Raw genomic sequence first — 23,717 nt, 5'->3', positions numbered from 1 at the left:
TAGATGACCTTTACAGGTCCCTTCCAACCCAAACCATTCTACGATTCTATGAACCCAGGAAACTGATTCTCTCCCTGCAGAGAGAATTATCTAACGTGTCAATTAACGCTCTTTTAAAGGCTTTTAATTTGTCTAGTTGACTTGGTCTTAAGGAAACTAAAATACAGTATCATTTGAATTCTGCATATAGTCAAAAGAAAGCAGTCAGGACTTTGCCAGAAATTAAGCTAGCCCATGGTACCAAATGCTCATATTTAAATACATTAGATTAACAAAAGAAGACGGCAGGAAAAAAAATGTATTTCTTAATATCCACAAAGCTCCAGATTCCCCACTAAGTTAACTTCACTGTGTTAAAATATGGGAGTAAAAGGAGAAAAGAGTAAAAGCATCTCAGATAATAATAATAAAAAAAATGCATACATTTCTACTTGATCCTTTGCTGTAGGAGATAAATCAGTCTCAGGAGACAAAGAGCCTTCTAACTTTTTGTGAATCTTCTCCTCTGTTTTGGAAGAAAATTCCAAATGCTTAACAGAAAAATTCAAAAAAACCAGTGTATTTTGTAACAGTATTTAACAAAAAGCACCAGGATGTATACCTGCAATAGTAGTAAATTTCCATAAAACACTGTAAATAACAGAACAATTTATAGTCTGGTTATTATACATAAATAAATTACAAGCTACCACCCAAGATCCAAGTTTTGCACAGTTGTCTTGTTACGCCCTGCAAATTTCACCAAACATGACTGGCTAGCAGCTGCATGCAACTTCATGGTTAGCAATGGCCCCACTAGGAAACTTCCTATTGAATTTTTCGTTATTTCCTATCCAAATCCTTATCTCCTTCTTGCATTGCTACATATAAAAAAAAGGATTTTTTTTTTTTAAAAACCAACTATTTAACTAAATATTTTTATGAATGGTTGCATCTAACTTCTCAAGTATTTCAGTAAAAGGAAGTACCCCTGCAGTAGTTGCTGTGCTTTGGGTGGATGTAAAGGCATATTTCCTCTGTGAGAGGTGACTCTAAAGATTTCTAATTCTTTATATTAAAATTTGTAAAATATAAAAAAAATGCCGTGAGATACAAACTAATTTTACTTTTTTTCCAAAATAAATGGTCAACATGATCTTGGCTCAGTAAGAAAATGTCACAGCAGAGCACTATGAAATACTAAGAGCTGTCTAGAACTTACTGTTTAAAAACATAAAAAGGGAATGGAGCCAGCTAAAATCATGCTTTAAGCAGGTAAATATTTATTGCTATTTGTACTACACAATGCGCATATTAATTTTACTGTAAGTGTCAAAGGCTGCTGCTATGCGCCTGAACAAACATTTATGTGCAATGAACTTTCACTGGAGAAACCACAGTTTTATATTATGCTCCCTGCCCTAAGCTTGACAACATAAAGTCCCCGTTATCATTCCCCTAAAGCCTAGAAATCTTAAGCACACCACTGTGATGGCTACTTGGATGCTTTTCACAGGAATAGCTAGTATATCACCATTTTGAGGCCAATCAACTCTTTGCAAGTATCAATACACAAAAGGAATAGAATCAAGCCTACTTTATTTTGATTTCTTCTAGTGGGGAGGGAGGATGCAGAGTATGGGATATTTACTAAAAAAGCAGGCAGAGCTCCATATGAACAGTTATAGCTTTTCGTAAGGAAAATGCCATTTGTGAATGGCTATTTCTTAGGTAAACAAAGCATACTACTACAGCATTGCTTAAACTATTTGAATGAAATTATTCAAATATATTTTAAAATTGCATGGCCTTTATTAGAAGCTACTGAATTAACAGCCTGCTCCCTCACCCCCCTGTCTCAGAATGTTACACAGCCGATAAATACAATATATGGCCTCAGAAATTTAAAGATTTATTGCTCACCTTGCTTACTCTGAAGGTCTTTCAGTCTGGAGCAAAGCTCCTCCACTAATGTTTCAATCCCAGAGCTCTGCACAACAACAAAACCACGGGGGGGGGGGAGAAAAAGAAAACAGAACTTACTAAAAAGAACATTTATTTTATACAAAGACATCAATACCGTAAATAGCTTAGCAGACATATATTTTTCTTTTTGCATGGTAGCCACGCATTAAAAAACAACAAAAATTCTTACTAGGTATAAATCCATTCCTATAAATGCATTAGAGGTCCAAATGCTTCCACCAAAAATGCAGATACTTTCACACAGAGGTTTCAAACTACAAGTCACGTTGTTGCATTATTATATATCCAAGGTTTTGCACACTTTGCACTGTCACATTTACTGCACTATATCACTTAGGATTTAGCCAAGAGTCTCAGAATAAAAGTTCAAGAATCAAGTGATCACAAAGATGTATTTTAAAAAGCTAAGCCTGACCCTTTTGGTTGCACAATTTATACCTATGAGAAAGAGACTGTTAAAAGGATACAAAAAATCAGGAGTGAAGGTGAAAAGGAGAACAGTATGAAGGTATATATGTATAGGTGGCAAAGAGAGAGAGGAAACACTTCCACAGTATCTTCATGCAAAACGTATCCCATAGTTTGCCAGTTTACAATGCCCATTTTTTTCATTTTAAACATTGTGGTGTTTGCTCAGGAGAGCAGAGGGAAAAATAAACACCTTATTCATCTTCCCCGTAAGCCTCTATTTTCCTCCTTTATTCCTCCACATAAACCATCCATACATTCAGCTTCCTTTTAAATCCCATTTCAGTGTTATTCTCACATGCTTCTGCTTTTACTATTTGCCTAGACTTGCAAGCAGCTCTAGATAAAGCAACAGCACCAGAACAGCAAAATACTGAAAAATAAACACACACACAAAACGGTACAATACACTACCAACTGTCCCATAGGAGAAAACCTCGTGCTATTCTAATGGAATAAAAGTTGAATTCCAGTCAGCGAAATATTAAATACCAACCTACAGCCTGAAATGACCATTCCTGTTGGAAGGAAACCTAGGTGAGGTGGGTACTGTGTAAATATTCGTGTTCTTGGTATTTCGATGCTCAGGGATCATGCTTGGAGATTACTCTTTGTGTTTTCCGTAACTGCAAACAGAAGGCTGGGATCACAGCTAAACGCAGCAATGCGGAACAAGCGAGGAGGATGCAAGAAGTCCCCTGCGCATTCCCGTACAGCTGGGAAGGGTGAGGAGGGAGAGCTGTGCGGCTCCTTGTACCCTGCGCGCCGTTCCCTCAATACCAACTCCAGCATCTTGTCCCCAGCATACTTGGGAGATTCTGAGACCTATACACACCTCCTCCAAAATTATCGCACCTTCTGAATTTGACATGATCTTGTGTGCATATGGTCATGGAATATGCGTTCTCTCCAAAAGGTAACACAGATCAAATATCAAGTTATAGAAATGCATAAAAAAAGAGTTTGATTTGCTGTGTCACCATGGTGGCATAAAGATTTCATTCTTCCAAGAGCTAAGAGTTTCTCTTCTCTCCTGATTTACTGGCTAGAAATTGCTGAGAAATGTGAATATATGTTGCTGAAGCAAAAGAAAATATTATGGAAAAGGGAATACTAATTTATACAGTGAAACTAGCTTGTTTAATTCTCTGTCAGAAACACACACTTGAAAAATCATACACTGAAGCAATGACTTATAAGCTACCTTCTAAATTTTAATTATTTGCAGTCAAGTGAGAAAGCAATTTTCTATTCCTAACTGCACTGCTGCACTGAAGTGCTAAATATAAACCTTTATGCCACATACTTAACTGAGGATGACTTAGCAATATTAAACTTTAGAAGGCATCTTCTATATCAGTAAATTTACCAACAGAAATTAAATTGTTTAGAAAGAACCAAGCAGCACAGTAACAGGGACAAACCTATGTAGTTGTAATAATCGTCACTTTATGCCCATACCACTCCTGACTCCCCCTTCCTCCCCCCAAAAGGGCAACTGAGGAGGAGCTGGCCTTGTTTTTGCTTAGGTCTCCGAACTGTCTGATCGAATGGACACCTGTAGCATATACTCAAAATCGAAGGAATATAGATTCACTTCCTTAACTTAATAATAACAACACGTCAAAAAAAAAATCCCCCAAACCGTCAACAATATGCTCACCATTACACTGAAGAAGAGAAAACTTTTGGAATCGAACGCTTCATTTCCTCCTGTACCATGAAACTAATACTTGCGTCAGCTGACGCGCTGCGTGCTGTCCTGCATAGCGTGCTGATGTAGCGAGCGCTAGCTTTAAAAAAAAAGGGGGGGGGGGAGCCACTGTGCAGAATGCCAAGTCTCTAGAGACCACTTGCTCAACCTCTTACTGCAGTATATAAAAACAAGCTGCAGACTTAACGTAACCAACGCCTCAGCAATTATTTTGTATATGACAGTGTTGAATATGAGATTTAGTTACTGTACCTTTTCACTGTTTAAGTTAATGCATCATAGTTGCAGCAACCCCATTGCCAGAAAGTAAGATATTCCAGGCACTGGCTTGGTTCAATAGGATGCAATCGGTTAACAAAATTAGGTGATCTGCCTGAACTGCTTTGCTTATGTACGAATTTAAAGGCAGTCCCCAAATAGTACAAATACTGGAGCACCTTAAAAACATTTTTCAACATGGAAGTGCCTAATTATGATTGCTTTTGTAATTCCAACACCAAAGGCTTAAATGTCATGATTATCTGTAAGATTATTTAAACTACTGACCCAGATTTCTACTAACCCTTTCCTCTCATTCAAACTACAAAGGGCAGCCTGTCATTTTTTTAATTCATATTTTTCATTTTGCATAACAAAACTTCCTCCACGACAAAAACACATTTTATTCTGTTCCACTGTTGCCAACATATTTCTATTTCCTTCCCCTGCTTTAACTTACATCCAGTTCCATCAAAAGTTGTTCTTTTTGGCTTTTCATCAGCTGGCTGCAGCAAGGGAAGGATTACATAAAGGATAGGTGTTATGTTACTGGCATAGGAGTGACCATGCTACCAGATAAATTAAGCTTCTGAACTCAGCCAGCATGAACAAGAACAGTCAATCTGACTGCTGGAGTTACCGGACTCTAATAGCCAGCATCCTGCTTACTGACCAACATGACTCTATCTATTCAGAGCCAAATTAATGTAGTTCCGCATAACGAGGAATGAGAGCAATTAAGAAAGAAACAGCAAAGCTCACACACATTTTTATATATAGACTTTTTTTTTTTTTTTTAACACAGATGCATATACACATGTAATGTCAAATCTTAAATCAAATACCTTTATAACATGCTCTACTTTGGAAGCAGAGCAGTCAGAAATTACAAGTAGTAACTCATTAGCTTAAAGCAACCCAATTGCTTTTGTATGTACATTCACACCCCTGCATAGCTGCAGAAAATGTTCCCAGAAGATATTAAATCTATAAATTTAGTTGGTTCTGAACTATTTCTTATGAATTTAAAATAATCAGTTTAATTAATTATGAACCATGGAAACAAAACAATATTATGTACACCAAATTCAAATCCACTAAAATCTGTTGCCTAACAGTGGGCACTGGCTTCTATGTTCTGAGAGTTTTTAGTAAGAAGCTGTGAAACATTAGCTGCTCTCAGCTTCTTGGCAAATCACTTTAAATCTTGTTGACATTGATCTCTCCTAGTAGGTTACTTCTGAGTGTGGCAAACAAGCACTACACAGTCACCATCCAGGAGATTTAACAAGTTTTTCCTGAATTTGGTCACAAATGTTCATGCACCACTATTATTTCACATAGTTATTCTATGGAAACGAGGACAGCATTGGTCAGCAAAATTTTTTTGCTTTCACTGATCTTTTACCCCTTCCAGTCACCCAGTAATGATGTCTCGTTATGGCTCTCATACTTCCATCCAAAAAAATGCCATGCACATGTGTACTTTGTTCTGCAGATCTGCACATATGCCATAGCCAAAAATTCTGGACCAAAAAAACAAGAACAAAGTTGAGATAGCCAGTATTTAGAATGAGCTTTCCACATCTGACGTACCATAAATATATACACAGAAACTGAAAAATTCCATCAGATTCTACAACTTAAAGGGAAGGGATGTTTTGGGGGGTTTTCTTTTGGTTTGGGGTTTTGGGAGTTTCTTTTTTTTTTTTTTTTTTTTTTTTTTTTTTGGCTTCTATCCTGACATAAATTAATGGCTTTCCTCCAGAAGGTTTGAACTGTGTACTGTAAATATTTACTAAATATGGCTTGTTACTTCAGGCCTGTAAGGTATGAGGAAAGTTCCTTGTTCCTCTTTAAGCTTTTCAAAAAAGACAAGCATTACGCTTCATTTTACTTTAACAATTGAAATAATCACTCATTTGCTTTTAGGTTTTTGAGAGCTTTCTAGCTTACACTTTTAAAACAAATCCTCATTTCCCTTTGCCAGAGGCACAGAACTGTTTAGGTTGAAAAGAACCTCTGGAGATCATCTAGTCCAAACCCCTGCTGCAGCAGGATCAGCTAGAGCAGAACATAGACGCTCCTTTCACAGAATACAAGTTCAAACAATCTAGAAGCTAAAGTAAATCCGTATATTCATAGTTTCAAATCATTCTTTAGCAGGTCATCAGACTCTCCAGACAGAGATGGAACTCTGACTGTAGTGTACCAGGACTGTTTTCTTGGCACGTAGCCTGTCACCAAGAGCAGGATTAGGTAGCTGTTCCATATGAATCAGCTGTTAAGCCACGTGAACTGATTAAGGCACAAAATGTGATTCATTGCAACCACACATCTATTTCTATATTTTGTAGGATGATGAGAGCTCGATGAAAGTCTAGGTTTTCATTTTCTAACATTCTGATACAGTATAATTCGTCTGGTTACAAGTACTCTCAAAAGAGGTGCTTGAGAGATACGAAGACCAAAAAAAGGACTAAAAAAAATTCGCTAACCCTAAAATAATAAAATAAATAAATGGAATAAATAAATAAATCAATCCACCAAACCAGCAGCCTCCCTGGGGTGTTCAATCCAAGTAGAGTTCAAAGAAATAAAACAAGGTTCCAGTTGGCCTTATGGGATTTTCCTCCAGTATAGTAACATTTAGAAGTATGTATTTGTACAACACCTTTTTGACCCTTCAGTAGTGAGAACATAATTAAATCTTTATCTTTTCACTTGAATACATAATGATTTACAACAAAGACATTGGACTCGTCAGAAAAACAAGTTATATTTATTAACTTCTCTTTTGCGGCTCATGAATACTTGATCCAAGTCATCTTCAATAGATGTGTGACCTTAGAATATCGATTTCCAAGCAGACAAACCAACCTAGTATCACAAAAATCCAATCTCAAGCAATAGAAGAGCAACAGCTCTCCAACAAGGAGGTAAAAATACTTTCTTGCAACCCTCCTAGTCCTCTCTTCTGTACTAAAACAGCATTAGGAAATGTAAATCACATATCTAGGATCAGGCTCAGAATTCAGAGCTGTAATTCACTACTTCACACTGCACATTCTATGAGAAAGACAGAATAGTACGTTATTTACTAATGCTAGATGAAAGAGGTCAACTACCAGCTCAAACTAACTTAAAATGAACACGCTATCCCTAAATGTAGGTTACTAGAGCAGTTAATCCGACTTCTGTTATTTAAAACTCAATTCTTGTAGCTCCCTCCCATAGCGGGCTACATTGAGATAAAAGTTATTCCCCCAAGAAAGGATAATTCCTCTCTGGAAACTATTCTTATTATTATTCATCGCTTATAAACAAACATGCTGACTTCAAAGCCAGAAAAGACTTATTACCCTTGTAAGCAGTGCTGCTGTGAGATTTCACTTAATCACAGTACTTCAGCTTGCAGATGCTGAAATGTTCTTATCTACATTATCAATGAAACGGGAGAAACTTTTTGAAGTGTGTTCCCACCAATTATGCAAAAGTTATTTTCTGCATCAAGTGAAACGCAGAAAGGACACTTGAAATTTCCTCAGTAGGTACTCTGCCATATTCATTGAAGTCTGCTTGTGCGTATGGTAAGAATTCATAATGTGCCCCAATTAAAATTTTTGGTGAAAAGGATTGTTCTACATTAAGGAAAATTATAATCTAATAACATTGTTCTGTGACGAAACACAAGGCATTATTCAGGAGAGCTCTGTAACCGACTTTTCTGGCATTTTCATGGCCATGGTTGCGTATCTGAAAGATTGTGCCGCCTTCTCCCTCCAAGACGTGCATATGCAAACCTCCTTTCTGTCCCAGACTTATCAGAGGAGCTGCTGGCGAGAGAATTGCCTTGCCCCTTCTTGCTCCCATTATCACTGGGAGTACAAGCAAGGTGAAATAACCTTCAATCATACCAAACACCTACTTTCAGCCTCCAAGAAAAAATGAACTATACTATGGGAGATACTTAAATACAAGGAATACAAGATAAGCATTAATTTACTTTTGTTGGCTTGATGTAAACTGAGAAACAAATGCCCCCCCAAAATGTTATAAAGCAACTTCTCTGTAGACTAAGCTTCCACAAAGAACTTCTCCTGTTCGATATATACTTTTTTCTATATCAAGAAAACTCATACAAAAATTGGAATAATTAAAACTTTTGTCAACTCCCATTAAAGTTAATATTATACTCGGGGTAGCACCTTCAGTAACCTGACAAATCAGATATGCGGTACTACGAGTATCTATTTAAATGCCAAAGTCATAAGAAAATGGAATTGATTTATTGTCATTATTTTATTCTGGGACAGCTACCTTGGCAAGACAAATTCACTTCAATTTTCTATATAGTATCTGAAGTTATAAAACACAGGCTAACATACTTTGCCAAATTCAATACCACATAGCTTACTTAGTATATGAATGAAGAAGGAAAACTTTTGAAGCCAATGGATTTGAGAATACAGAGCCAATACAAATTCTCTTAAACCAATACAAATTAAATTATCACAGAAAAGCAATGACTGGTTGGAAATAATAAAACCCTACGGTACCTTCTCACAGAAGCAGCTGAGTGACATCAGTCCTAGCTTGATTTTATTTCTCAAAACATACATCTTGTCTAAAATTCTTCTTAGCTCCTGAAAAATTTTAAAATCCTTTCCTAAGTAATACTGTGTGTTCTAGAAACAGCTAGTATATCCCCTTCCAGAAGGCCAACTGGATACAACCCAGAAGAAAGACAATATTCACTGGTTTTGTGAAGTGTTTTGGCATTTCCTGGAAAAAAATTCTGAACAATCATCCTCAGACACACAGAAATGCTTACTACTGAGCTAGTCAGGATACATGCTTCAAGAAGCATTACAATTGTTTTGGAACCTTCGCTTCATTTTTTTGCTTTAATAAATTTGGACTTTTCAACAGCAACTTCAGCATTTCATCTTTGATTTGTTTAAGATGGCTTTTACACAACTTGCTTCATTCTTGTACTGTCCTTTATCTTCACATTAACAGTGTGCACCCCAGTGCTTTGTTACCCTCCTTAGAGGGCTTTTCAACTAACGTTTTTCACTTTTTTTAAAAAAAGGTCAAAATAATATTGGGCATTTTCTTTACACATCTCTTGTTCATGTCGCTTCTAGTTATATGAAGATGCATAAGCTAAATCACTTAACCATCTAATGTTTACTAGCTGATTCCCTGGTGCCCCAGCATAGTGGTCAGAGTATATTACCTAATGAATATTGGCTTACATCAGAGAAGCAGAGAACAGCAGAAATAAATCAGTGATTAAAATGAATTTTAAATTATCTAGTTAATCTGGCATCCTACATAAGAAAAGAAACATAGTCCCTGTGCTACGGCCTCCACAAGCCCTTTTTTGCCTCAGTTCTCACACATCACTACTGCCAAGTGCAAGGCAGATTATGCAATAGTGCCTTGGTCTAACTGGCACACAGACACCATCATCTTTGGAGATGACAACAGTTGGCCGGAGTAACCCATCAATAAAAATATGCTCAGACATGGAAACATAACCAGTTGATTAATTTGGCCTGACTAGAAGCTTATTTCTTCAAATAAGGTCTATGTGCAGAACTGTAGTAACTGCATGGAAAGTTTGACAGTTCTGCACTTAGAGCAAGAAAGATGACAAATGCTAAGCAATTTTCAAGAGAATCTTATTTTAGACACATCTCAAATTTGTGCTGAAAGCAAGGTACATTTGAGAATTGAAAGACTACCATTTCAAATTTTTAACACCACTGTCCACTAGAGCCACACTTGTTCCTGTAAGTGCTCCCATATGATAATACAGATATCACAAGGGTCATGTTCGCCCCTCATAATTCAAAGCAAGCGTAGCCAATGCTCCAAATAACAGCATGCCCACACCTGATCACATTTCAAAGAAATTACTGTCATGAAGTTTCACCAATTATATTTCAGTGTTACCTCCAAGCAGTAACCTCTTAGAACAGTGGGATGGAAAGCACTGTTTGCTTTTGCCAAGTATGTCAGAGCAGTGCTCTTTCAAAATTCATTACGGATTCTATCAACCAAGACCAATTCTTACTTTAACATGATGTACACTGTTTCATGTGGCAGTTAGCAGACTTTGAGAGCCTGGTTAGTTCAGAAATGGACCACGCTGCCTGAACCCCATTAGGACATGCCTTGAGAGATCAGCAGCGTTAGACACTAGCAATGTCTCAGTATCCATTGTGGAACAACTTAGGTGACGTGGATGAGAAGGAAAGAGTCTGGGAGATCTGGTTTCATCAGCGCAGAACGTAAGATACATATGAAGTAGTCTCCTTCGCCCATTCTTAAAATGTCCTCATACAGTTCAGCAGAATAGAAACACTGATTGCTTTAACTGAAACTCTAGCACCATCTTGGGGTGGAACTTCACATGTAATACTGCAAGTGTTTAGTGAATGTATTATATTACATAGGAACTGCAATAACACAGCTGAAAACCTGCTTGCTCTATTGAGCAATGCAACCTTTAGCAGAAAACTAGTGAGTTAAAAGGTAATTAAGCTTGAATTTATGACCAATAGACAGGTAACATGAGTAATTTCAATATTAGTAGGAAATACACCTACTGAAAAGTCTTACGTGTATCAGCCTCAACAAGTAACCTCTAATTCCAGTCTTGCTCAAACAGTATCCACTTTGCAAAAATACAACACAGGTGATTTTCTAAACTCTTACTTTTTTTACTCAACTTCTGAGTCTCAAAGATACTGCTTTCTGTCTTGTTACTGACAAGTTTCATTATTCAAATCCAAAATAATTTACAGAATTTCAGAATTAGGAGGCTTAAAAAAAAAAAAAGGCATCTCAGAAACTCTACGTGAACAAAGTGACCTTAGTTTTAGATGTACCAGACAGGAATTAAAAAAAACAACAATAACAACACCAAAAAAAAACACTAACCAAAAAAAGTCTCTTAATGCTGACAGAAACAGCTGTTTTTACTTAAAATTTGAAGCAGTAATTTCAGGGTAAAATTTCTGAGTTTCCTCAAAGGACTTTTACATAAATACTCCACAGTCCTAAACAGTTGGGTTTTTTTACCCAACATTTCGTTAAATGGATACCCTTACTTTGCTAGTTAATTGCAAACCAACATTTTAGAATTTCTTTTACAGTTGAGCAGGATAAGAATTACGATAAAGTCTCTATTCAAGGTCAATATTAACAAACTTTTTAAAATTCGAACAATTCTTCAGCACATCTTTGAACTGCTATTTATACTCCATTCAAGTGTATTGTAAGAAATAAACGTTAGAACCGCAGTAAGAATAGCAACTGATTACTACATTAAAGTACTTGTCTTAAAAGTTCTTCTCACCATCATTCTGTCTTCAGTTTCTGGCAAGTTGCAATGTACTTACATTTTCTCTGCTTCTGACTGCATCAAGAGCATCTGCAGCCAAAAACTCATACGAATATAGACAACTTGAGATACCAAAATGCTTGTCACACAAAAAATACTGTCCTCAGAACACACATACATTAACAATTTGCATTCTTACATATACCAGATAGTATCTGTCAAAATCAGGCCTCCTCTCACAAAAGCACTGATTCCACAACACGCTTTGCCACTGCAAGACACAGTGATGCAGAGTGGTCAAAAGACTGCAGCTTCCCTGACTTGTCATACTCCGTAACTTAGGAAATGTTTTAGAAATAAAACACCAAACTGTAGGCTTTTTGAAGTAAATGTTTGTTTTCTGCACCATAAAATTATAACTAGAGTCTTGGACTTCTGTCTCAAGACTAGTGTTTTACAGCCTTACTCTTTTTAATTAAGAGTCAAGAAACTGAATTCAAACAAAACTAAGCTACCAAATAAAGTACTCCCTAAGAATGAACACTATGTAAATGAAAATCTACAGATGACAAGATTTCAAAATATTTATTTCAACCATTAAATGAAAGATTGACGGAAACAGTGTTTACTGTTATCAAGTCAATTTTCATCTGATCTATTTTATGACTTCCTCTCCCCATCAAGCATCTTTTTGAAGTGATCACCCAATTTTAGGGCCTTTGATTACTGGTCTAGGGGAGGAGGCAGACTGTCTGCAATTTCTTAAGACATTACAGGTTTAAGCAATTAAATATAAACATCAAAATTATGGTACCTGGATTTCTGTCATTTCCTATGAGAGTTAGAAAAGTTATTATTAACCTTCAATACCCTTTCATCCTCTGCACATTTTTCCCCCTAAAATAGATAAGGCTGCAGAATCCTAAAATCTTCATTTAATTGTCTCTCTGTTTGGGGGGGGGGGGGGGTGTTTGTCTGTGTGTACACACACGTGTGTGTATATCTACTCTCTCTCTACAGACACATACATGGTAAACAATCTAACCATTTCACTTAAGTATATTTAAATAAAATTGTATGTAAGTTTAAATACACTAAGATGTCTTTCAATTACTCCAATAATGGAGCTACCTCAACCTTGCTTGCTTTGCTCCAATGCTAAGATTGAATGAAAAGGTTAGGCTGCAAGAGCAACTGTTCCATATCCACGGGAGGATATTCGCATTTCCGTATCCATCTACGTTGAAACAAGGGTCACAGAAGAACAGCAGAACTATAAGCAAGCTCCAGAACTGCCCACGTGGACTATTGCCAGACCCCTTGCAAGAAGAAAAACCTGAGAGAACAAAGCTGCTAGCTGACATATTTATGAAGAACCTAATGAACACATCCAACTTCTACATATTTGACAAGAAAAGCTCTGCAGGTAAACATTTTCAGATGATTCAGAAAGCAATTTAAAAAAAATTCCAGTGGCACTGGAAAAGAAGTATTTATTTGTATGTCAACAGTTTTTATAAATGCTCCTCACTCACACACCACTAACCGTCAATTTTGTCTACAGTTAACAGAGTATTTTTATCTTTTTGTAGAGATGAAATCATGAACATCGTATGGGGCAGCTTGAATGCCTCAGCATAAATAGTATTGTAACATTATGTTTCACAGTCCCAAAACTACTGATTATTCCCATCAGATTAGCACACAAACGTAAGTACAGAAAACAGTCAACATAGGAAATAAGTTTGAAAAGCAGAAAGAAAAGATACCTTACAAGTCACTTTAAAGTATCACTAGCATCAAAGCAGGATCACCCTTCCGCCCAACTCCAGGGGAAAAAAACAAAACAAAACAAAAATTGTATTTTTCTCTTATGCAATACAAGTATTAAACTACCTACAGAACAGCTTTAAGTAACACTTTTTTTTTTTTAAACAGGTTTAAAGGTTCCACCCTGTGTTTTAAAATACATTAAAAAAATAACCTACAATTTCGTTAAAGACAACAAATGTGCAAGCAGAATTGTCTAAGCATGCAAGAGAAGTCAAAATAGCCCTGAAATAACACAAGTGTACAGGTTGTAGATCATAGGTTAATGTTGAACAATAAAAATCTGACAAAGTGGCAGGAGTCAAAAGAGCAAGGTACTTGTTGAACGTTTCAGATCACACATCTTTTTATTCTTTCAAAACTCTAGTTGAAGGGTTTCTCTCCTTCTTCTTCTGTTTTAGATTATATGAACTTTCAAGTGGAGGCAGACCAGAGATTATTAATAAAGTTACCTCCTTCCTTTTTCTTTTCAAGTGGATTTCTCTATACGATATAAATTTAGCTCTAAGTGATGCTCCTCTATTTTCAGCTATGTGAAGATGCATCAAGAGAGTAATCTCTAAAGCTAAAAATCGATCATCAGTATTCCTGTGGTCTACGTATGAGACTACCACTTTTTGTTGTTCATAAAATGAGTATACAAAGACAGTCATATCCTCAAGACATTACTTCTTGCAATTATTTCTTCATATTTGCTTCATATTTAAATTAACTTTTACAGTAGTCAGAGTGCTGACCTCAATATTCTGTAACTATAAGAGCAGAGCAAATTACCAACAAAATTATATTTTGCATCACTTTGTTAGGATACTAAGTAATGGCAAAATGGAGTTCAGAAAACTCCCAATTAATCACTTAGCACTTTAGTAACTGAACAAATGCTCAAGTAGCTTGACAAACAGTAAGTCAGTATATGATGTCAATGCTGCTGAAGGTGGTGGTGGTGGGTATAACCACACAAATCAACCCCGCTTCCTTCATTATTCTTGGCCACATACCTTCCCCACTCTTGCTGGCACAAGTGTCTGTGCTACAAATCTGACCAGGAAACCTCTCTGGGTTAACATTTCCTCCACCCAACCAGGTTAATCTCAGGAAACTGATTCACTTTCCCAATTCAGTTCTCCACACAACCACACAAATACTTGCACAAGCACAAACTGTGACTAGGAGGCTGTATGGAGCAATAACGCAACCAGGCTGCACAGGCAGAGTAGAGTTTCTTCTTACAGTACTGACAGATCAGAGTATTTGTAGTTCTGTAAACTAAAAGACTTTCTCATTTCTGCTGTCTGAAAAATCTCCCTGGAGAGCTTTCATTGACCTATGCTACAGATTATTTTTTCTTTCTAAACATTTCCTTCGATGGTCTCTCCCTTTCTCCGCTTTTCCATAGAGCTACATGGTATCTGCTGCCTCTCGTATCTTCCTTCAACCTGCTGCCTTCACCTCTCCTCACCTTCTCCAGTCAGTGCACTTCAACTCCACTTCCACTCAATGATGTAATCTAGAAACTGAACAGTTGCTACTATACGTGGCGTTTTATTTAGCAATTCTGGATTACACATACAGCAAGCACAAAGCAGGATGACTTTCTGTCCAAATATTCCATTCCTTGCTGCTCACATACAACACAAAGTAGATTTAGAATGTTAAGAAATATCTTTATGCAAAGCTTTGTGGTAATTTCAACACAAACTGGTGCATTGCAACTGTCCCTGACAAGCACAGGTGAGGGCTTACAGAAAGGAAAGCATAATGCTACATATTACAGAATCTTTTGTGAAATCCTGCTGCCATACACAGATTTCATAATTTCCTAAAGAAAAATAAAGAACTCTCAGAGAACTCGCATTTTAAGAAGCCACAAATAAAGAGATAAGCATCACAAGCTAAATATATCTAACACAAAGAAGGGCACAGACTCTTAAGAATCTATTAAATAGTCCAAACTTACTTCATCAGAAGCAGAGCGAAGACACTGGACAGCAGCCTGTTTTTTCATTTCCTCTAGTGTTAGATCAGAGCACTTTTTCTTACTCTTTCCCCATTTCTTGTAAGCTCCCTTTTCCCAGCCCAGGAAGATGTCATTCTCCTAAAATCAAAATAAAGAGAATACATTATTTAAAATACATTAATATTTCAGTACTATAGCAGAACACGACTACAAATCACATACTGTTCAAAACAAAAACAACCTCAACCTATCTACTAAAAACTACTTTTTGCCAAATTAAAGATTAGTTTCAGCACAGAAAACTTGCACTTACTACTCAGAAAAGCACATTTATTTTTCACAGGACATGAAGGCTACTCACACTTCACTGCAATATTTTCCAATTACAAAGCATATTCGTAAAGATCATTTTATGGCCAACTTACAGTTGAAGGTAATTTACACAAAATATGTTACAGAGTTTCCCTGATCTCTGGAATAATAAGGATGAAAGCAAGTAGTTTAGACTTAGGATCAAACTTAAGAGAAAGCTAAACAAGCCAAAAGAAGAAAATGCAATGTTAGAACCCAAGGCCTTCAACTCGGTCTCACAATGAACATCATTATGACTAGAGATAGCAGTGCCTATCTCAAAATAACCTGAACCTGAACTAATTTCAGAAGAAAATTAGACATGGGGGGGGAGTAGAGGGATGTTGGGTTCCCATACATGTAAGAACATTTAATTAAGAACAATAAAATCAAAGAAGAAAGCTATTGTATTATATATAATCATCTGAAGATACATAGCATCCATTTTAATATCACTTTTCAGAATTTACAAATTTATTATCAGACTTGCTTATTCTTTGCTGTCCATTCACATATATATACACACATGATTTCCTGTGTCCATCTTGTCAAAGAAACATTTTGGCTACCAGGAAAATCATCTTTAACGTCTTTTACTGTACGCTGGTCTAAATCATCTTCTTCAGAGAGATCCACAAACACCTGATGCTTTTCAACATACCTGTTTCAACCTTCTCAACATATCTGTTACTGCTTCTAATGAAATCCAGGCTAAAGCCTACCCTCATTTAAAACAACTCTCAATTCCCCATGGCTTCAAAATGAAGTAAAAACAAGTTGTCAGTGAACCTAGTTGTCTCTGTGAAATCAAATAATAAGGTGGGGGAAAAAAGGGGGTGGAGGGGGACCAGTCACCTTCAGAAGCAGCCATTGAAATGGCTGCCATTCATGATTTTACACGACCAAGTCCTTCGGGAAAGAGTAGAGCAATTTGCTGAATTTATTTCTTGAAGCCTTATTTGATCACCAAAACTGGCAAAATGGATTTAGTTCTGAAAGAACAAAAGCTACCAGTCAATCTGTTTTTTCTTATACTTGTGCAAGATGCCAGCGGTTCATTTAAAAGAAGAAATTTGAACAGGCTACTGTTCTATTATTAGAAGGACTAACAGAAAGAAATAATAGAAAAAAACCCAAGAAAAATAAAATTCTCAGAAAATAAGTTCAATCGACTGTGCACATCTACACTCCATTTTTTTTAAATAAATTTATAAGTCTTTTCCAAAATTGTAGTTAATATATCTTTATACATAATGAGGCTGTAGAGCACTCTAGCTCTTCCCAATATACACGTGAAAGTATATAAACTGATGAGACCCTCCTACCCCCCACCAGCTGCCAACGCCTGTCTTGCTCATCCACATGGGCACAATTATGAATGAAAAAATACATACCCACTTGCAATATGTTACTCAAAATTAAAATCCAGGCACACCAGCAAACGTGGACTGCATTAACTTCATTTATTCTGCTTTTGGGTGAAAAGCTGATTAAGGCAACAGCTGCACTAGGAAAACGTTACCAAAATGCTATACGTTAGAGTACTTTCTTTTATCTATGCCAACTGGTACGTTAAAGCTAACCTGTGCAAGAGCAGCTTTACTAGCCATATATGCTAGTAGTCTGTCAGCAGAGCAGAATGAACCTTCATGTTTACAGAAATTTATAAAGCATTTCATTCAGTTCACCACACACGTAATTTGAAAGATATCTGACACTTACCTACAAACTTTGACACTTTTCAATTTTAAAAAATTTAATCCTTGCAACAAATACCCAATTTTTTAAATGGGGGGAGGAAGGATTCTCTCTCAGGCACCCACCACAGAGCTGCGTGTATCACAGTCTCATCCCTCCTTCCAAAGTAAGCACGTTGTTCCTGCGCTCTGGGAACAACACGGCTCATCTTGTAGGATGCAGCGATTGAGGACAGAGCTCTGTTAGAATCCTCTCCTCCTTTCTACCTCTTTAGACAATACACAGAACATTTGTTTCTGAACATACGGTTTTCAGTCACACTTGGCTGCCAGTGCTTCACACCGCCATTTTAAGTTTTATAGGAAAAAACCCCAACGGTTGACAATTTGAGGTTTTGAACTTTTTTTCCTGGACAAACTCACTAATTTTTTAGCCTCTGATTTTACACTATCAGCAAACACCATCCATTACAGCTATTCCACATAAAGTTTTGAAGTTTAAAATCCTCATGTAAACTACAATATTTGTCAGCACTATGTATGCATTTGATATAGCCTAAATTTATTGAGGACCTTGCACTTTCTGCACACAAATCAAAGACCACACCCATAAAACACTACAGAATAGTGAAGAAAAAAATCCTTACACATAATTCTTGTGTTATAATCTATCAGAACCATGCTGAATCAATTACAAAAAAAAAAAAAAAAGGCATTACAGTAGAACAGATAAGAAACAAGAAAATCTTATATTCCCTAAAGAGTGAATTTGTAGAACTTAAGGTGTGACACACAAGCCAAGTGGAATTCTGCTTTTATGATGACTAAATTGATGATTAAAAAACCCACCATCCAGTAGTTTCAAATGGTTTAAATTAATCTCTTGCTTCCCCCCCCTCCGCTTTTTTTTTTCCTTTGTCTCCAGTGGTCAGGAGCCCGTTAGTAGGTTTACTCCTTAGACTGGAACATATTAAGTCCATGACAAACAGGAAAGCAGCAGTTCAACAAAGCATTCTGTATGCATGACGGCAAGTAAACTAGTTACTTCACGTGGGAAGAATCACTAAGGGCTTCTGTTCTCTTCAGCTACTAGATGCCTTCATTTACCTTTGTTTCCTAACAGAACTAGAGATCATATGATAATGCTCGTTTTAATGCAGGAGCTCTACCATAACTTTGAATTTTCACAATTCTGTTTAGTTGTCACTGAACGTTCCATAAACGCAATGCCACCTCAAACTTACAGATTTAAGAAGTGTGCATACACACAGCAGAAAAACTGAAATTTGCCTTACAAAATTCTAATATTTAAAACAGACTACGACTACTTAAATTTCTAAGGGACAACCACCCAATATTAAATAAATATCAACAGAAAGCTGAGGCCATCTGGATATTGGAAAAATTCAAGTTTGAATATCTAAACTGCTATTTAAACATCTATTCTTCAGAGTCCTACTGTACCTACCTACTATGTAACTAGATACAATTTAAAATTTCTAATATGAAATTAAAGTGCAAAGTTTCATAACACGAATAACTTAAAGAACCATAAATGTGGCTAAAGAAATGTTGGTAAAGTATCTGTATTCTTTATGCTAATGCTGCCTCAAGAAATCCAGTATTTGGAGAGCTTAATTCAATCCTGAATTAATATACAGGTGCAAATTCTAGAAAGAGATTTCTAAATTGTTTCTCCTGCTCAACTACGCAAAAGCAGCAATTCTACCGCTTCCCTCCACCCTATCAAGAAACTGAAGAAGCAAAAGAAAAGAAAGTTTGGTAGTAATTCTTCTTACTTTCATTTGTTATAAAGATAATAGAGAAATATCTACTATGAGTAAGAGAACAAACGCGACACCTTGTGATAAGACTGAAAGAAAATTGTTTTGAAGCTCATAGTCTACATAAATGGAAAATCAGTGTTAAAACATACTTCAAGAATCTTGCAGGAACTACCTATATGTCATAAAATCTGCAGTCAAGTTCACTGATGCAGAAACACTAGATGACTCAAGGCCCCAGTTTCTATTCAGGTAAGTAAACAGACTGAAATTTTGCGTTATCAGCAGAACACACAGGAAAGGAAACAGATTTAATAACCTGATCGACAAACTCCCCAAATGGGGAAATCAAATCGGTAGAAAAACATGTTTTAAAAAAATCAGATTTTTTTTCTTAAATAAGTTCAGGGAAACTGATTCCCTAAGATTCTCCCTGTGTAAATGCACTACAGATTGAATTAGATACACACTAGGATGAACAAATACAATGTATATCAAGTTTTCAGGTGATGTCTTGAACAGCCATAATTATCTATGTGGTCGACATTTCTATTTCAAATTATATACGAGAGACTTTAGGGCAAGAATTTCCATTCTCTTAGAGGAAAGAAGAAAATATCGAGTTTAAAAAAAAATTCTGAATCAGAAAATTTTGAAGAGCTTCTCTTTTTTGAGCATTTTAATTTCAGCACAAACCAGTTGCTATTCAAGTGTATTACCAGCCTGGCATTTCTTGCTCTAGCAAAAGTTATTGCTGGCCAGCCAAAATGTGCTGCTTCAACAAGCAAGTTCTAGTAACAAGTTCATACAAAAAATAAGAAGCATTCAATGTCATAATTTCTCAAATACAAAGTAATCACACACACAGTGTCTCTCCCTTTAAGTATCCAACTCAAAGAATACCGTCAAAATAAGTACCCCAAACATCCAGACAAGATCATCTAATGTGAAAAAGAATTCCTATAATTGTTAAGGTATGCAAGCAGAGTCCTGAAAGATTGCATAACATATGTGAACAATTTTTCCTTCTGATAATTCTCAGTTAATAGATTAAGAGAGATCTCCAGGCAAGGGGAAAAAAAATTACCTACAGTTTTTTTTAAAAGGGGCAAACATTTGCCAAAGACTCAGCAGAACAGTTGATCGGTATTTTTGCCATGAATAGTTTGGCACTGTATGTCTACTGAATGAATGGCCTGTTCCTGTCCAGTGCAGTACCTAAAGATTAAGTTTTGTCTGCTTGTTCTGAACTGGGGCATTAGTCTGCAGACTCCTCTACCAAGCTGCAGGAGAAACCTTTTTTACAGAACTTTTTTAAAAATGCTCAAATGCCATAAAAATAGATTATCAAATTACTGGACAGGCCAAAGGGAAAAATAGAACAAATGCTCTTATGGACAGAGTGAATGGTGCATGCATGTTCCATCATGCCTTAGAAAGAAGCTCAAAAACAGGAAAAGACAGATCACCCAAAACAACTGCTATACCAAGGTCATAGATTGTAGAAGACACCACAAACCCCAAAATGGGTTGATAGAACCACAGAATTTGCAGATCTTTGCCTATGGGACAGAATAGTCTGAACTCAAGCCAGCAGAGTTCTCCAAAAGCATGCACATTCCCTCTCTTCACAAACACACCCAAAAGAATTCCTGAATACCAACATGCAGGCCACAAAATTTCCCTGCTAAAGTCTATCATCAGTATATCTTAAGTCAGTGACTGCTATCAAGGTTTATAGTGAATAAATGAAAACAAAGACTATATAATCTGACATAATGAAAACCCAGGTAGTTCAGCAGTCTTGGTCTCTTCTGGGAGCAACAGTTTTTACAGCATTGACATTTAATTAAATCCAATGTTCACATATACAGGTATGAACCACTGCATGGCAAGAAAGCTCTTTGTTTAGTTTTGGTTTTTTTTAATAAGTTATATTCAAAATGGAAGAGGTGCTCACTACCTCTAGCAGGATCTCATAATGGAGAATTCGGGGAAAACTGCAACAGACTACACGTGTATTTCACCTTTAAGATTATTCAAGAAGCAGACTGTATAAATACCTTCAGTTATCTTCCCTGAAAAAAATACTTCCCCTAAACTGAGATTGAGGAAAAACTCTCATGGATTGCTTAGAGCCACAGGGATATATACCTTTTCATAACTGCTTTTGCGAAAATTTTAAGAGACATTGCATCTCATTATAATTAATGAGAAAGGTCTAATGGGCCAGGATCGGCTCAGACATTCCTCACAGGCTGCCTCAGACTGAGACAAAGATAGTGAGATAGTACATATGCAAGACAATTCAGAAGAAAACACGAGAAGAGTGGCATAAGCTCAGCTTATGTTCTCCAAAAGACAGGCAACAAGAGGTTCAGCAGACAAACAGCAGACAAGTACACTTTCAGAGAGCAGCACAAGTTTTCTCCCTGTCAAAAGCCACGCTACCACAGAATGGAGAGGACTGGAAAACATTCTTTAATGTTAGATAATTATCCCAAATCCAGGTATTACCAGGGAAAGAATTCATCTTAGACTTTTTGTGAAAAGGCAGAGAACCATCTAGCCACTACAGTCACCTCTTTCCCAGTTGCTGTAACTGGAACATTACAATCCTATGCAGTTGGACTGCAACAGAACAGCTGATAATGTATCAGACCACATCACGCACTGCTATGACTTGAAGGTCCTTAAGGCATTCAGGACTGATGATTCCACTATTTGCAGGCAGGGAAGACCTTTACCTATTGAAACCAATCAAGCTGAGTATAAAATCCTGTAAACTGAGTTTCTGTCAATTATAAACTCTTGCTTATAATCCTACCAACTTGAAAGGGCAGTCTATGTGTTGTTCACTAATTAGAAGTTACTCCAGGCTGAAACCAAGCAGAAGAAATTTGATCACACCCACTCCCAAGAGAGAGAGAACATGCAAATGCTGCATCTGTTGAAATCCTATGTTTGTTGAGCAGGCTGCCTTCAGAGGTCTTCCATTACAGTAAAAGCAGAAAAGAAGAAAATTTAGCAAGGCTATAGCTACAGCTATAAAGATATCATTTTACTTGCACATCTTACCTACACGACAGAAAACAAAGCCGAGAACTCAAGAGAAACTGCCACTACAGAGTCCAGATATCTGAAAGGGACACATTATGACTGGAGAAGTTATTTCACAGCATTTATGGTTGCTCTCTTGGACTTAGGAATAAAGTTGTGTGGCAAGCATCACAGACCACCGTAATCATCTGATTCTGTGTGAACACAGGCAGTGCACAGCCATGCTTGGAGACATGTGGTGAGTGTACCGTCATGCAAGGGTCTACTAAGGAGGTGTCTCAGCTAGCCCCAGAATCCAAAACAGTACAATTGTATCAGCACAGAGATAACCGCAAGTAAGTCCTGACTATTAGGAGGACTAACCAGCCTGGCACTTGAGCTTCTATCTCTGCTTTGCATTATGTAAGCCTTTGTGAGAATACATTAGTAGTCATAACAATAAAAAAGCAATTCTGTGGTTTTTTTTTTTTTGCATGACTGTGAGAGATACACCATAACTAAGCATTAGATGTTATTTATAAAGTCACAAAAAGGTAAAATAGTACTGTTTTAAAAGATAGCTTTGATTACTCAGAGCAGAAGCTAATGTAACATTTTAACTGTATTACACAGATGTGCCTACTTCAATAGGATAGTATGTAAGATAGGCACCATAGAGCCTACCTAAGTTTGATGTCCTGAAATGGATGTGTTTCATATATTGGAACAGATATATTTGCAAAGGAATCAGCATTTCAACATGACCACTCACACCGGGACAAAGGCAGAAGATAGTCTGAAAGAAAAATTTCTCAGATAACCATAGTCCTTGAAAACAAATGACTTCCTTTTGCACTAACATATCAGCTGAAGCTGACTACCCTGAAACCTGTACAGTTTGCACCAATACAATGACCCTGAGAGCCTAATGCTGAGCTCCGATCCCTGCCACCACAATTCCTGTCCCTAAAACAGAATAAAGAATACAAATGCATAGTGCATGGTACTGCAGATCTACTCCACATCTAACAGTCACCAAGACAGAAATACAGAACAGAGCAGTTACCTCACAATTAAAAAAAAGTCAAATGACAACTAAAATTTAAGACATTTAAAAAAAATAAAATAAAGTCCCACAGAGACGCTGCACCAGTACGAACTTGAGTTGCATTGGTCAGAACTGTTACACGAGCTTTGGCTGGAAGCTCTTGTACTGACAGCACTTGCAGAGGAACCCAACTGAAATGACTTCAGCACCTGCAAAACAACTATAGGTGCCGATGCTCTTCACAAGCCC

General features: G+C 36.8%; 1 protein-coding gene across 7 annotated transcripts in view; it reads right to left on the bottom strand.

The window, feature by feature from the left end:
- The window catches only part of KIAA0232, a 71,763-nt gene that overhangs the window by 21,208 nt on the left and 26,838 nt on the right, over nucleotides 1–23,717 (bottom strand). For 6 of the 7 annotated variants that reach the window (XM_082315954.1, XM_082315956.1, XM_082315957.1 and 3 more), the window contains exons 3-5: nucleotides 15,550–15,687; nucleotides 1,903–1,969; nucleotides 424–505 (exon numbers count right to left, since the gene is read on the bottom strand). In XM_082315954.1, coding sequence (XP_082172080.1) covers nucleotides 424–505; nucleotides 1,903–1,969; nucleotides 15,550–15,687 — 287 coding nt within the window. Of the gene's footprint in view, nucleotides 1–423; nucleotides 531–1,902; nucleotides 1,970–15,549; nucleotides 15,688–23,717 lie in introns of those variants that run through there. The other variant, XM_082315960.1, reaches the window with a different exon arrangement.

This window comes from Platalea leucorodia, assembly GCF_965183815.1.
Source record: "Platalea leucorodia genome assembly, chromosome: 6".
NCBI lineage: Eukaryota > Metazoa > Chordata > Aves > Pelecaniformes > Threskiornithidae > Platalea > Platalea leucorodia.
This window is presented reverse-complemented; position numbering and strand designations above follow the sequence as displayed.